The sequence below is a fragment of the Cladophialophora bantiana genome (genome assembly GCF_000835475.1).
Source record: "Cladophialophora bantiana CBS 173.52 unplaced genomic scaffold supercont1.8, whole genome shotgun sequence".
NCBI lineage: Eukaryota > Fungi > Ascomycota > Eurotiomycetes > Chaetothyriales > Herpotrichiellaceae > Cladophialophora > Cladophialophora bantiana.
Window position 1 is genome coordinate 994,758 of NW_015971582.1, and position 12,664 is coordinate 1,007,421.

General features: G+C 50.0%; 6 protein-coding genes across 6 annotated transcripts; 2 read left to right on the forward strand and 4 right to left on the reverse strand.

The window, feature by feature from the left end:
• Positions 1 to 236: 236 nt before the first annotated feature.
• Positions 237 to 2,078, reverse strand: Z519_06011 (uncharacterized protein; the record flags this gene model as incomplete). Its single annotated transcript, XM_016763751.1, has 3 exons — positions 237 to 962; positions 1,010 to 1,194; positions 1,244 to 2,078. 3 exons carry the CDS (start codon positions 2,076 to 2,078, stop codon positions 237 to 239), a joined length of 1,746 nt encoding a protein of 581 aa, XP_016620075.1.
• Positions 2,079 to 3,174: 1,096 nt separating this feature from the next.
• Positions 3,175 to 3,682, reverse strand: Z519_06012 (uncharacterized protein; the record flags this gene model as incomplete). Its single annotated transcript, XM_016763752.1, has 2 exons — positions 3,175 to 3,513; positions 3,569 to 3,682. 2 exons carry the CDS (start codon positions 3,680 to 3,682, stop codon positions 3,175 to 3,177), a joined length of 453 nt encoding a protein of 150 aa, XP_016620076.1.
• A 477-nt stretch (positions 3,683 to 4,159) lies between these two features.
• On the reverse strand, positions 4,160 to 4,647 carry Z519_06013 (uncharacterized protein; the record flags this gene model as incomplete). Its single annotated transcript, XM_016763753.1, has 2 exons — positions 4,160 to 4,429; positions 4,483 to 4,647. The coding sequence occupies 2 exons, from the start codon at positions 4,645 to 4,647 to the stop codon at positions 4,160 to 4,162; spliced, it is 435 nt and encodes a 144-aa protein (XP_016620077.1).
• Positions 4,648 to 5,356: 709 nt separating this feature from the next.
• On the forward strand, positions 5,357 to 8,461 carry Z519_06014 (uncharacterized protein; the record flags this gene model as incomplete). The annotated part of the gene is made up of 5 exons (XM_016763754.1): positions 5,357 to 6,190; positions 7,066 to 7,264; positions 7,372 to 7,489; position 7,525; positions 7,589 to 8,461. 5 exons carry the CDS (start codon positions 5,357 to 5,359, stop codon positions 8,459 to 8,461), a joined length of 2,025 nt encoding a protein of 674 aa, XP_016620078.1.
• A 1,948-nt stretch (positions 8,462 to 10,409) lies between these two features.
• Positions 10,410 to 11,221, forward strand: Z519_06015 (uncharacterized protein; the record flags this gene model as incomplete). Its single annotated transcript, XM_016763755.1, has 2 exons — positions 10,410 to 10,836; positions 10,923 to 11,221. 2 exons carry the CDS (start codon positions 10,410 to 10,412, stop codon positions 11,219 to 11,221), a joined length of 726 nt encoding a protein of 241 aa, XP_016620079.1.
• A 549-nt stretch (positions 11,222 to 11,770) lies between these two features.
• Z519_06016 (uncharacterized protein) lies at positions 11,771 to 12,228 on the reverse strand (the record flags this gene model as incomplete). The annotated part of the gene is made up of 2 exons (XM_016763756.1): positions 11,771 to 12,034; positions 12,115 to 12,228. 2 exons carry the CDS (start codon positions 12,226 to 12,228, stop codon positions 11,771 to 11,773), a joined length of 378 nt encoding a protein of 125 aa, XP_016620080.1.
• Between the last annotated feature and the right edge of the window lie 436 nt (positions 12,229 to 12,664).

The following is a 12,664-nucleotide window of genomic DNA, read 5'->3' on the forward strand; positions in this document are numbered from 1 at the left end:
GCTGTGTAATCTTGGATCACCTATCACTAATTACAGGACTGTTTCCGTGTGCCTGCAGGCTTGTACAACCAACGCTTCACATTAGTGGAAGAGATGTACGCGTGAACCCAAGTTTTGATCGGCAGATGCACCTTGATGACATGTCCTATGGGTAACTCCTTCATTTTCTCTTCATTTGACACTAACGACCTGCTTAGGGAGCCTTGACCCAGAACCATCTCGTTCTAGCTGCCAAGTTATATCTCAATTTTGTACATACTAGGATCATAGTTCTTCGGCCAGATACCATTCTTTCCCGGAGCCAGGATACCTTTGGGATCCAATGCATTCTTGATTGCTTCGTTGAGCCTCATCATCGAGTTGTTGTTGAAATTGTATGTGCTTGCGATCTGGTCCATCAGCGCAAGATGAGTCCGATACTCGCCCCAGCCTCGTGCAGCGGCATCGTCAATCAGGATTTTGATCAGTCGATGGGCTCGTTGTCGACTATCGGGATCCTTTTTATCGAAGACTATACACACAATATGATGCATCTCTCTCATCCCGACGATAAAAGTCCCGATAAAGTCGAATCCAAATTCCTCGCTTCGACGGCGTGTTATTTCGTATTGTGCCACAGCATCCTCACCTGTCACCTTTGCAATGGGGCTGAAGAAAAGATGCGCGCCATTGGGTAGCCAATCGACCCATTTTAGCTCAGTCATGGTAGGAATTCCTTGGAGCGTTAGATGGCGAGTTTGTAGCACAACATTATCAGGCATCTCCTCCGGAAAGAAAAACTTAACTCCCTTGATTGAGGAGAAAGAGGCTTTTATGACTTGCCACATAGCCGCTCGGACCGGCTCTGGTCCATATAGCGCGCCGTAAAAGTTCCAGCGCCCAAGACCAAGAGAAGCTGCGATCGCGTCTAGTTCCGCGTCGTTTAATGGGCGGTCCTCGTTGGTGTAGCTTTTGCGGTCTCCCTAGATATTGTTAGGCTTACTCAGTTTCAAGACAGAGTTAAAATTACCATCACTGCAGCATCCAGCAGAATATGTCGTAACGTAGGAACATTCTGGAGGACCATGCCTACACGGAGCGGGCGAATCGTCTCAATAGCCTGGTGTAAGTCTTCGTCGCGTGGAATGGTGATTAAATAAGATTGGTAGCCTCCAGGATTGACCATTAGCCACATCCCCATCTTGACAATAATTCCTTACAGAATCAGCAGATTTCCTTTTCAACTTTACAAAAGGCAGCTTACCAAGGGACGACTGAGAGAAGATTCCATCATTATAAGGTCCGAAGCCGTAGTTGAAAAGCTGCCAGCACTTATTTGGCGGTTGTTCATGTGGTGGTAGAGATGAATCCTCGTCTGGAGAGGGCAAAGAGCCCATCCCGGTTCGAATCAAAGTCCCGTCGGGAAGAACCACCTCCATCCCGCAATGCATCATCCAATGGTCACCATAGGGTGTGTATCCGACTCCTCTCTCGATGGTATTTCCAATGATAGAGCCACCGCCAAGATCTGGAACGTCGACCCACAGTCTATCCCGGAGATTGTTGGTCACCAGGTATTCGTGTAGAGCGGAGAATGTCACTCCTGGCTCAAGGAGAGCGTATGCTCCCTCCACATTGACTTCGAGAACTTTGTTCATATGCCGGCCCATGTCGAGACCTACACTTCCTGGAACTCTCGGGGCAGCACCCCCATAGCCAACATTGCGGCCAATGGAAAAGGGCCATACTGGAATCTCGAACATGTTGCAAATCTTCATAATTGACTGGACATCGGGGACATTTCTCGGTGCGATGATCGCAGAGCTTACGAGTCTGGTCTTGTGGACAATGTGGAACATATCATGGGCTTTACCCGGGTCGAGGTAGTTGTCATGGTAGAGCTCTGCCTCATCGGAAATCACCGTCACGTTCTCGCTGCCTGTGACACTGGCAATCTCCTCAATAAATCTCTGGAACTTGTCATTGTCTGCGCCCGGAGGCAAAACTAATGGTTGTTTGACGGACGGTGACTCTCGTGGCGCGCTTCCTTCTGGATACCGATAAGCCAGCGGCTCGTTTGCTACAGCAGAGGTTGTCATGTTGAAACGAGTGCCTCGAAATTTCGAGACCCTGAGCTGATCTTTGACGCAGGACAAGAATGAGGAGAATCATGGCATTTAGTATGCTTTCTGCGCTTTCGTTATGGTTCCAGGAGCCCCCAGTGAACCGAGGTGTCGGCCTCAGTAACATGGTTGCTCTCTCTATACGGAGTACTAGCGGAAGACACTCTGTGGCGCTCCCTCCGCTAGCGTACCGAGGGCGTCAGTGGTAGGTGACGCCGAGGCGCCAAAGCCCCACACGATAATGGGGTGGGATGTGGGCGTCCACATTTTCCGAGGCAGCGGTCACCAATACCGAAAAGGCCATGCCATTGGGATAATTTTGGGGCTTCAGGATCGGCTTTTGACGACGGGACTACCTGATGTACGGAGGACGGTTAAGGGTCCGATCTTTGCATGTCACGCCAAATTTATCTGTGTGTTTCCAATGCCTCTCTTGATGTCCTATTTACCGAGCACATGCAGAGTGTTTCAAACGGCAATTTAACCTGGTACTAAGATAGCAGTCCCCGTAACTGTACAGGCTTCATTGACAGTGCTAGGACCTCTTTTCCCCAACAGCTTGTGTCGTCTAAGAGACGTCCAAAATGCTATAGACTAATCCATCACTGAGAGTACTGCGCAGGAGCATAAATACTGAAAATATACGCCGTTTACGTAGGCCTGTCTAGGTTGTCTCCTTTTTGGGGGTGAATGCGACATTATTACTATTTTTTTCAAGCTACCACTCGTGAATTTTGCTATTTTCTCATGGAGAAATATATTGCATGATACTAGGCACAAACCTGATGGGGGGAGGCTTCAAGAATTGCCTAATTCTGTTCTCTCTACTCTTTTATTTCTCTAGTTATTTCTCTAGTTAGCACTCAAGATACACAACAGCGGCCCATTTATAGCCGTAAGCTGGTCATGGTGACTGTTTCTCCCTTTCTCTTTTGACTCTAGAAATGACACAATGGGAACAGTGGCTGAATCGTTGGTACCACCCAAGAATCAGTGATACTTGGGAAGCGGTACTTTTATCTCCTGATGCGCCAGCCTCGCACTAAGCATAGCGGCCGATTTCGAGTTCATGCTAAGCACCAGGTTTACCGGTGAGATTTTGTCTCCGAACTTGAACTACTAGAGGACCCTCCTTTTCGGAGTTGCCAACACTGACGGTTCTCATCTTTTCCTTGGGATTCGTACTCTCGAGCATGGAGCACTTCAAGACCGTGGTGACAACCTTGAGGATATTTATCATGGCCATATTCCGACCCATGCACACTCTGTGAACCATACTGAATGGTGCCAGGTTTCGCTTGCACAATTCTGCATTCGGGCCCAAGAATCGGTTCGGGTCGTAAACGTCATGTGTTGGACCCCAAATGGCGGGGTCATGGTGCATGACGTGGTTGGAGCTGAAGATTGTTGTCTGTGCCAAAGGTCAGCTTCACCAGACCCTTTGCTAAGCAGAAAAAAGAGCTCACCCCACTGGGCACGAAATGTCCGTCGAAGGTCATCTCCCTTTGAGCGGTTACCTTACGTGTCAGGGTCAACGTGAAGGCAGGGTTGATCCTGAAGATCTCTTCGATACAGGCCATTGTACATGTCAGCGTCTGCTCCAGACTGTCAACCGGATGCGCAACTTCGACGGCCCTAGGTAACTTTGGGTCGATTTCACGCACGATTCTGCGGAGAAGAGCAGGGCTCTGTAGAAGGTGTGAGAATAATAGTGTTAGGGTGCCCGAGATGGTATGTGATCCAGTAACCCTATCAAATGTTAGAGAGTCAAGCCAAGTCGTTGTGAAGCGAGAAGCCCTAACCATGAAAGGCTTCGGTGTTGATGCCCAATTCTGTCAATATCGCTCCCGTGACGGAGGCCACCGCATTTATGAGACAAGATAACAGGTCATTCCTGCTTGTCGACTTTTGATCCAGTCTTCGTCTCAAACAATCTCCCGTCGGTTCTACCAGCTTTCGTCTAGCGGCGAACAACCGCTAAAACCATGGGGGAGGCGCGTACGCGCAGATCGTCTTGAGATACGGCACGAGCTCTAGCACCTGACCCAACAGACAAGCTAGATAAATGTGATCGTTGACTGGCGGTAATTTGTTGTGTGGTCTTGAATCTTCTGAGAGTCAAAACTTTGGCTAAACGCCAAGTCTCCAAGAACCTCGAAGACGCAGTATGTGATCAGCTCCTTAAAGTTTATGACGACACCCGAGTCGGCAGCTTGGTCTTGGTTCTTGCGTAATAATTTGATGTGTCTATCGATGAAAGGCTCCATCACTTTGATAGATTGCAACGAGAATGAGTGGGCCATCTGGAGACACCTAACGGCGTGAATCTGGACGAGTTTAGTTCAACCTGCTGCGTTCCCCGGTCCACGGGAAAGCTCACATATTCATCTTGCGTCCCGAATAGGTTGGGATTGAAAGCTGTGAATCCGTCGTAGAACTTGGTCTCGGGCAGCGACCTTCCGCCTTTGTAAATCAAGCTGGTCGCGGATTCGGTGCGAAACGAGAGGTCATTGGGTCCCACTGGCCACCTCACCGTGATGCTCATGCATTGTGGCTAGTGTTTCGGGGAGGTGTCGGGTCGAAAGATGATATACCTTCCAAAGTTTCGTGATTGACGCCCAGAATAGACCATGATATCCAGCAAGAGGATCGAAGAATCGGTAGTAGATAACATAGAAGGTACCCAATAGGAAAGATACCACGCCCACGGTAGTATACCAGGAGCAATTGCCCATCATAGCAAGGATTTGGGCTATGGGCATAGCGGTTGAGTTGGACAATGACTCCACGATTGGGAAAAGAATGGAAACAGAATGAAAATCAAACCCGTCGAAGCGAAGAGCGAAACTTGCAGATGAATGTGAAGACGCCTAGCATATCAAGTTCGCGCCCACCACATTTGCCGATTGGGGCGCCAGAGCATTTCCGAGCCACCACCCTTCCGGATGTTGGTATAAGTAACCCGCGCAACCCAGATCACTCTAATTTCCCAACCATCAAGTTCCTGGCTGTTGAGATGAGCACTGCACCGCTTTCCGGTTTCGAGGATTACAAGAGTATAGTCCTGACTTAGAAAACGTCGGCTGACCTCCAGCTCTCCTTGGACGTGCTTTACCCCTCAACGAAACCCTCTTGGCCGGTTCCTGTGCTGCTCTATTACCATGGTGGATTTCTGGTGAGCATCTTCTCTCACATGTTAGAGAATTTCCGTCTAACCCTTTCTCCGACAGATTCTCGGAGACCGTTATTCCTTCATGCCATATTGGCTGGTCAACGCGTGCGTCGACCGCGGGTGGATATTCGCAACCCCCGATTATCGACTGATGCCGGAATCGTCTGACGACGAGGTGGTACAGGATGCAGTGGACGCATATCAATGGGTCCTGAACTCCTTGTCCATGCATCTTGATATTCAGGTCGGACCCGTCATACTCGCCGGGTCCAGTGCTGGTGGCTATCTCGCAATGACGACTGCGAGTCTCGCTGGGCAAAGACCGACCGCTCTGTTGTCAATCTACGGCATGCTAGACCCCCTCAATGCGATATACACGACAAAGCGGGCCAATATCTTTGGCCAGCCACACATCGATATTGCGCCTGTGATTGAACAATTGACAGTGCTACGGCCGAGCAGACCCCAGGTCCTCGTTGGCTATCCCTGGCCTGCCGACCCCAGTCGAGACCCTTGGTTTGCCATAATCGCTACGTTGCATATCGAAGCACTTTTTCCAGGCTCTATTGCTGGAGTACCGGGCTTGAGTGAAGCCGTCGCGGAACAGGGTGTGAACGCAGTTCCACCTGCTCAGAGGCACCTCTTTCCCCTGTCGTTTGGAGAGTCCTCAAAATTTCCGTTAACCGTCCTTTTCCATGGCAAGAACGACTCTGCCGTTTCCTGGCACTTGAGCCAAGTTGCATGGGAAAAGTTGTGTGAACATGGTGTTGACGTCTACATCGAGTTCCCACCGGATGCAGAGCATGGCTTTGACGCACGCACAGGTCGCGTCGATATAGAAAGGGACAATGCTGACATTTTGACGGCTCCTAGTTTCGACAGTCTGCGAAATGTGCTTAAGTCCTTGGACCAGCTTGTAGCGGCTACGCAAAATGCAAAAGAGAATTAGCCGTGTAGATTTGAGAAAAATGGTTCATAGATTCACGCGCTCTACGAGGTTAGGTTTGCTTTGCTTGAATGCGAGTGGATAAATATCGCCGCCGGTGCAATTCCAGCCCCCCAATATGCCAACCAAGTGTCGCCTCGATATCGAACTGGCAGACCCAGAGCCACTTCAGAGACAGCCTCGACGTTGGAAAAAATGAGGTGTGGCGTAGTGCGATAGAGTAAGCCGAATCCGTCAACGTCACAGCCTGGTAGCACAAGGGTGGAAAGTCAGATTTCGAGCTCGGAATGCAGAATCTCGGAGATTGATTTCCGAATGTCCCTCGCAGAGCCTAATCCGCGGGACAAAATCCGTTGTTTGCATGGGAGATTGGCAAAAATCGGAGAAGTTTTTGGGTGTTGTCTTGATCATAAAAAGAGTTGCAATATATCCCTCATGCTTTTTCAGGAAGTCGAGCAGATAGTGCGCAAGAAAAAATACGATGACTCCATCGATGGACACAGTCGTCCAGTTACCACTGCTGTGGGCGTTGACAGCTTTCCTGCTGACTACTTGGCTTCCTTTTCGCACCGCCTTGAGATCAGGACTGTGGTCTATCCCAGGACCCTTCCTGGCGAAATTCATGGACTTGTGGAAACTGGCAGCTGTCTGAGCAGGCCACCTTGAACAAACCATAATTGAACAACACCGACAATATGGAGATCTTGTTCGTATCAGGCCCATCACTATCAGTGTGGTCGACCCCAGAGGTATTGAAGTGATATACGGGTTGAAATCAAACCTTCCCAAGGTGAGGGTGGAGGCTCCATGTCAATGTGGATCCAGGCTCACTGTTTGTCACACAGAGCAAGTTCTACAATGCATTCATGGCGGTGAACAAAGGGAAGCCGGTCGAGACCTTCTTCACCACCCAAAACATGTTGTATCACTCTGCCATCAAGCGTCCAGTAAGCTCGGCGTATTCCATGACGACAATCACCGATAACGAGTGGCATATCGATAAGATGATGGAAAAACTGCTGCGGTACCTGGAGGCCGAGTTTTGTGGGAAGATCATGCTCGAACAGAATCGATATTAGCTAATGGTTTCATTTCTGTGAGGCAACGGTTGTAACTTCTTCAGCCGACATGCATTAAGGTCATCCGGGCAGATTCTTTCGGCGTGATTTCGAAAATGACCTGCTCCAACTCATTTGGCTTCCTCGAACAAAGGGCTGACATCGGTAGCATGATCCGGTCGCTAGAAGCGGACATGGACCATTATGCTCCGTAGGCTCTTCCTAGCGCATTACAGACAGCGAAAGCGTCATGATGATGCACTTTTCCCGCTTTCCAGATCATCCTGGACGCTGACCAATCATTCTGCAGGTAGGAAAAATGGCGTGGATCGACAATCCTTTCAGGGGAAATCCCATCAACCTGTACGTTGCCCGAAAAAGCAGCACCTTTGCGAAACTTGCCGTCGACAAGACCCGAGAGCGACGGGCAAAACCCACGCTTTCGGCACAAGAAGAGCGAGACTTTCTGAGCAGGCTCCTCAAAGCCAGTAAGACACATCACCAAACGGGACATGACAAGGAAATCGCTTCATACATGGTCACGAACATCGTTGCGAGGAGCGACACGACTGCCATCTCTATAAGAGCGGTTCTCTACTACCTGCTGAAGACTCCCGCGGCATGTAAGAAGCTGCGAGAGGAAATCGACACCGCCGATCTCCCCGATGGCCTGTTGAGCTATACAAGCGTGGAGAGGCTGCCCTATCTGGGCGCGTGCATCAAAGAAGCACTGCGCGTCCATCCTGCAGTGGGACTACCCCTAGAACGTGTCACGCCGATTACGTTCCAGTTACCCAACGGTCAGAGCCTCCCTGCCGGTACAGTCGTCGGGATGTGTGCATGGCCTGTCCACCGTGACCTCGCAACTTTCGGGAACCGGGTTGAAAAGCACGTGCCGGAACGGTGGTTGAAGGGGTCTGACGAGGACGAAGAGACATTCAATCACCGCGTCAATCGTATGAAGCGAGCGGACCTCACTTTCGGACATGGAACAAGGACATGTCTTGGGAGAACCATCGGATTGATTGAGACTTACGAAACCATCCCGACGTTGCTGAGAGAATTGAATATCGAACTCGTCGAACCCCGTGCAGAATGGACTCTCAAGAATGCGTGGTTCGTGCGACAGGCCGATTTCAAAGGGGACTGCCTCCGGACAGCAACTTCGACCTCATTTTCCTGAATAATTGAGTGCACTTTACACCTCTCAAATTGCCTGACTAAGGGGAATTCAATGGTATAATAAGTATTTTGAATTTCTTAGCTTATCACCCTCTGCGGCCTGAGAGAGTTTGGTGGGCATTGCGATTTTTGGTTTTGATATTCCTTAGACCAATCTAACGGTTCAAGTGCAGTGGATTATTCTAATATCCACTATATTTGCAGGTGGATTTATGAAATCTGAGCTTAAATACGAATGGCGTGACTCTATTGGCTTGAAATAAGCTTAAATTGATTTTCTCGCTTAATGTACAGTAGCATTCTTAAAAAATCAGGACTCCCAGGGGATAGTACCTTATCCGTATAGGTTAAGTAGACTCGGGGTTGTGCTAGCTCTGAACCGTAGACCGAGAGCCGCTGCTTTTAAAAAGGCCCGCGTTTTAATTGGATATGCTCAGCGCTCGAGGATGCTCTGACAGCGGACCGAAAAGACCAATCATAGCCGTTAACGTTATTCTTCGCTACGGTGAGCAAGGTCGGCGTTGCACCATCCATGCCGAAGCACTAGACCTTTTGGCCCTTGTGACTGGTGCGACACGGGTGATCTCTCACCCGAGCTCGGGCGAGCCGGGGGTGAGCACAGGTCGGCATCCTCCCGTCCCGATCAGGGGTGAGGCGCAAGCAGTTTTTTACTCATCTCAGCGCGATCACCCGGCATCAGGTCGAGGGGGAGTTTCTCGCTGTTAGAACCAACATACTGTAACTCATTTCTCCATCTACAGTACAGAGGACTGCAAAACCAAAATGCTGATTCGACCTGTTTCGCGCACCTGACTGGCTTGGAGCCGCAGTCCTATCGAAACGATGACGAAATTTTATGTCGGATGGCTTTCAAGGTGATGAGGGGGATGTCATCAGTCGGTGATTGGTGGTGGGTGGGCCTCCCGCTATACCCGTTGTTGCTTCTTGGAGTGGTTTAGCTCTCGAATCTTCATTCCCAGTTCCTTGGAGCTTGTCGCAAGGAGTTTTTTTTACTCATCTTTTCGCGCCAAGACTGCGTAATAAGCAGGGGCATTGCTGCCAAGATTTCAATGTATGCCAAGCTGCTAGTCTTTGCGAGTCCCCAAATCATTTAAATATCACCTCTGCTGCTCCTGAGCACCAATTCTTTTTTTCCTTTCTTTTCTCAGCTCTGTGAGTACCATTGAACCTCGCCTCCCAAAGCAACCACGCTAATGATGTCTCAGCTTTGCCAACTGGCTTAGATCAAGTGTAGTATCTGTTCTTTTCAGTTTAATCGTGAGTCTCACATCGAGAGCTGGCTTGTTCATTGACCTGGGCTAACATATTTTGCAGTCTGAAATGTCACTACGGTGACAAACATTGATTAAATTTATTTTTGAACCTCGCTCGAGACTCTCTGTGCTTGCACAGAGATCTCTTGCACCGTGTCCGAGGCCTTACACTGCCGCCTTGTGACGCGAACAACATCCTTTTCATCATTGTCCTTTGCCTTGAGCAAAGCTTTGGAGAAGAGACCGAATCTCGGGTTAATTGTGGAATCCGGGGTGCGAGCGTTCTGAAGGCTCGATAGAGCTTCTGAGAGTGCGAAAAATTCGCTGCGGAATTCTGGCCTGGGCGCTCGGCATCTCAACACACCTGCGGACCTCGAGCTTTGCTGCCCTAGCATATATATGATTCTAAACCAACAGTCTGTACAATGGAGAAATGACCGTAGAGGCCCAGAGCACAAAACAAGTCTTTGCCATCGTCAATATTCATCTGAAATCGGTGAATTCTCAGGCACGCAGTAGTGCTGCAATTATTGGTGTACATAGCAACCTTGTTTTCAAGCGAGGGCGCTTCTGTCCAAGCAGCGGTTCACAGGCCCTTCCAACTCTATTTCTACAGAACAACCACGCCCATATATGCCTTGGGTGGCATGAAAGCAATCGATCTGTAGAGGTATCATGTCTGGCGACACGGCCATGGCCAACAACAACGCGGCCCCGGTGCCCTCGCCCAACGTCGACCCCGCCATCTTCAGCTCTCTTCAAGCAAAAATCGACAAAGAATCCGCGATCCGGGACGAGCTCAAGGAGATTGTCGAAACCCTCTCAAAACAAGGCCGAGTCACGCAATCAATCCTCTCTCGCATCCACAACACGCCCACTGCGGACCTCGAAGAATCCGTCCTCACACCCTGCACTGAATCCCTCAAAGAACAGGCCGCGACGGTGAAAAGTCTGGCGCAGGCCGCCTCGAAATATCCCTTCTACAAATGGAACTCGATATGGCAGAGAGAGATTCAGAACGTGGTCAGCAACGTACAAATGTGTGAGTGGCTCAAGAGCGGGAGTCTGGTGACTCTGGAAGAAGTCGGACAGAGACTACATGGTATGTGTTGGTGCTAATTTTACACACGCGCGACACACATTGAACTGATCGAATCCGGGGCTGACTGACCGGCTTCTCATCAACAGTACCGGTCAACCTGCAAGACGAAGATGCCTTCCACGTCACGATCGAAGACTATCTCCTCGCCCTGACTGCCATGATTGAGGAGCTTGCCCGTCTTGCCCCCAACGCCGTAACCCTTGGCGACTACGCCCGACCGCTGCAGATCTCAAAATTTACAAAGGACGTCCACGCCGGGTTCCAGCTGCTAAATCTCAAGAACGATATCCTCCGCCGACGCGTGGATGGGCTCAAATACAGTGTCAAAAAGGTGGAAGACGTCGTGTATGATTTGAGTCTCCGGGGTTTGATTCCGAAACATTGAGGTTTGCTTGAGGTGGAATTGTACCGAACTCAACTGTAGTAATACACATACTCTGATGGTGTGACAAGGTTGTATGAGGACACTAGACTTGTCATGCGTTCTCTGGCTACGAGCAGGCACAGATATCAACGGGGCGTCAACGTGTCAGCAACACACGATTACATCCAAGGCTGGATGTGCTGTATAAAAACAGATTGATGCCGAATGATTACGGTCATGGGGACGAGCGCTGCTACACAGAAAGGCAAGTATGATCGAGCGGAAGAAAGCTCAGATGAATGTCGAGCTCTATTGAGCAATCGCTGATATAGCGAGCTCTTTTGAGCTACTAGCCATTGAGCCTTGTCGAAACCATCGAGTGGTAGTCGACATGGACTACCCGCGATGCAGAATTTTGATTCCCGAAGAAAGGTTCCTCCGGCTCCATGTGATCCTTCAAGCTGTCGGAGCGCCATCTTTCTGAGGGCTAGTTCATGCTCCTCTTCCAGCCCTGTCTTCATCCGTCTGGTGATTCTGCCACCAACAATAGACGACGTTGTTCAACGTCCTTCATGAACGAGGCGGCTCGGTGGCCTTTTTGAATTCCTCCCCATCCACTCTCACGCTGCTCTCAGCCGTTGCCGGTTCTCTCAGGCCCGAAGCCGATCCCGTGCCCAACTTGACGTTCACGCCGCCACTGCCGACATTCACGGTGCGTTGGTCCGCGGACTGGAGATCTGCGCTTGCTCCTCCGACGGGGGGGTCGGGGAGAGGCAGGTTCGCCTTGACACGGTCGATTTGGTCTTGTTTGGATCCCTGTTCCGAGAGGAGTTGCTAGAGGGGTGGAGGAGATGTTAGCTGAGAGCTGACGAAAGGGCAAATCTAACAGCAAACACCATGACTTTGTCACCTACCTTCATTGCCGATATATCTGAATCTTTGGGTGTCTTGCCTCCATGGAACTTGGACTCCTTCGACTCCATCTTGCGGACGTCCTCGCCGGTAATGTGGAAGGTTTGTTCGGACATGGCTGTGTTTGTTTTGCTTTTTTAATTCCCTCTAGGTCTTGGAGCTGTCTCGCTGTATCTAGAAGACACAAATTCGGGTTGGGTTTTAATTATTGTTATCGGCGTACGATTGATTTTGGTAAGAGGACATCTAAGTCAGACTTAGGATCTGCCTGGGTGTTCTTATTTAAGCCTGAAGCCATTGTGGCTTGCGAAGACGTCACTTCTATGAGAGGCCAATGATGATGGCCCCGTGAGGTGATGATCCCTTCTTGGCCAGCTTCTCGTTTTCTGCTGGTGATCTCGAAACTTCGCGTGAGGCCCATGGAAGGCTCCGCTCAAGGAGAGCCCTAACATGCCTCATTGCGCATACGTCATGGCCCAAGGGGGGTTTAGTGCAGATAAAAAGGTCTTGTGGGATGACATTTCCGGCCCAATTGGAGTGGTGATGTTCCTG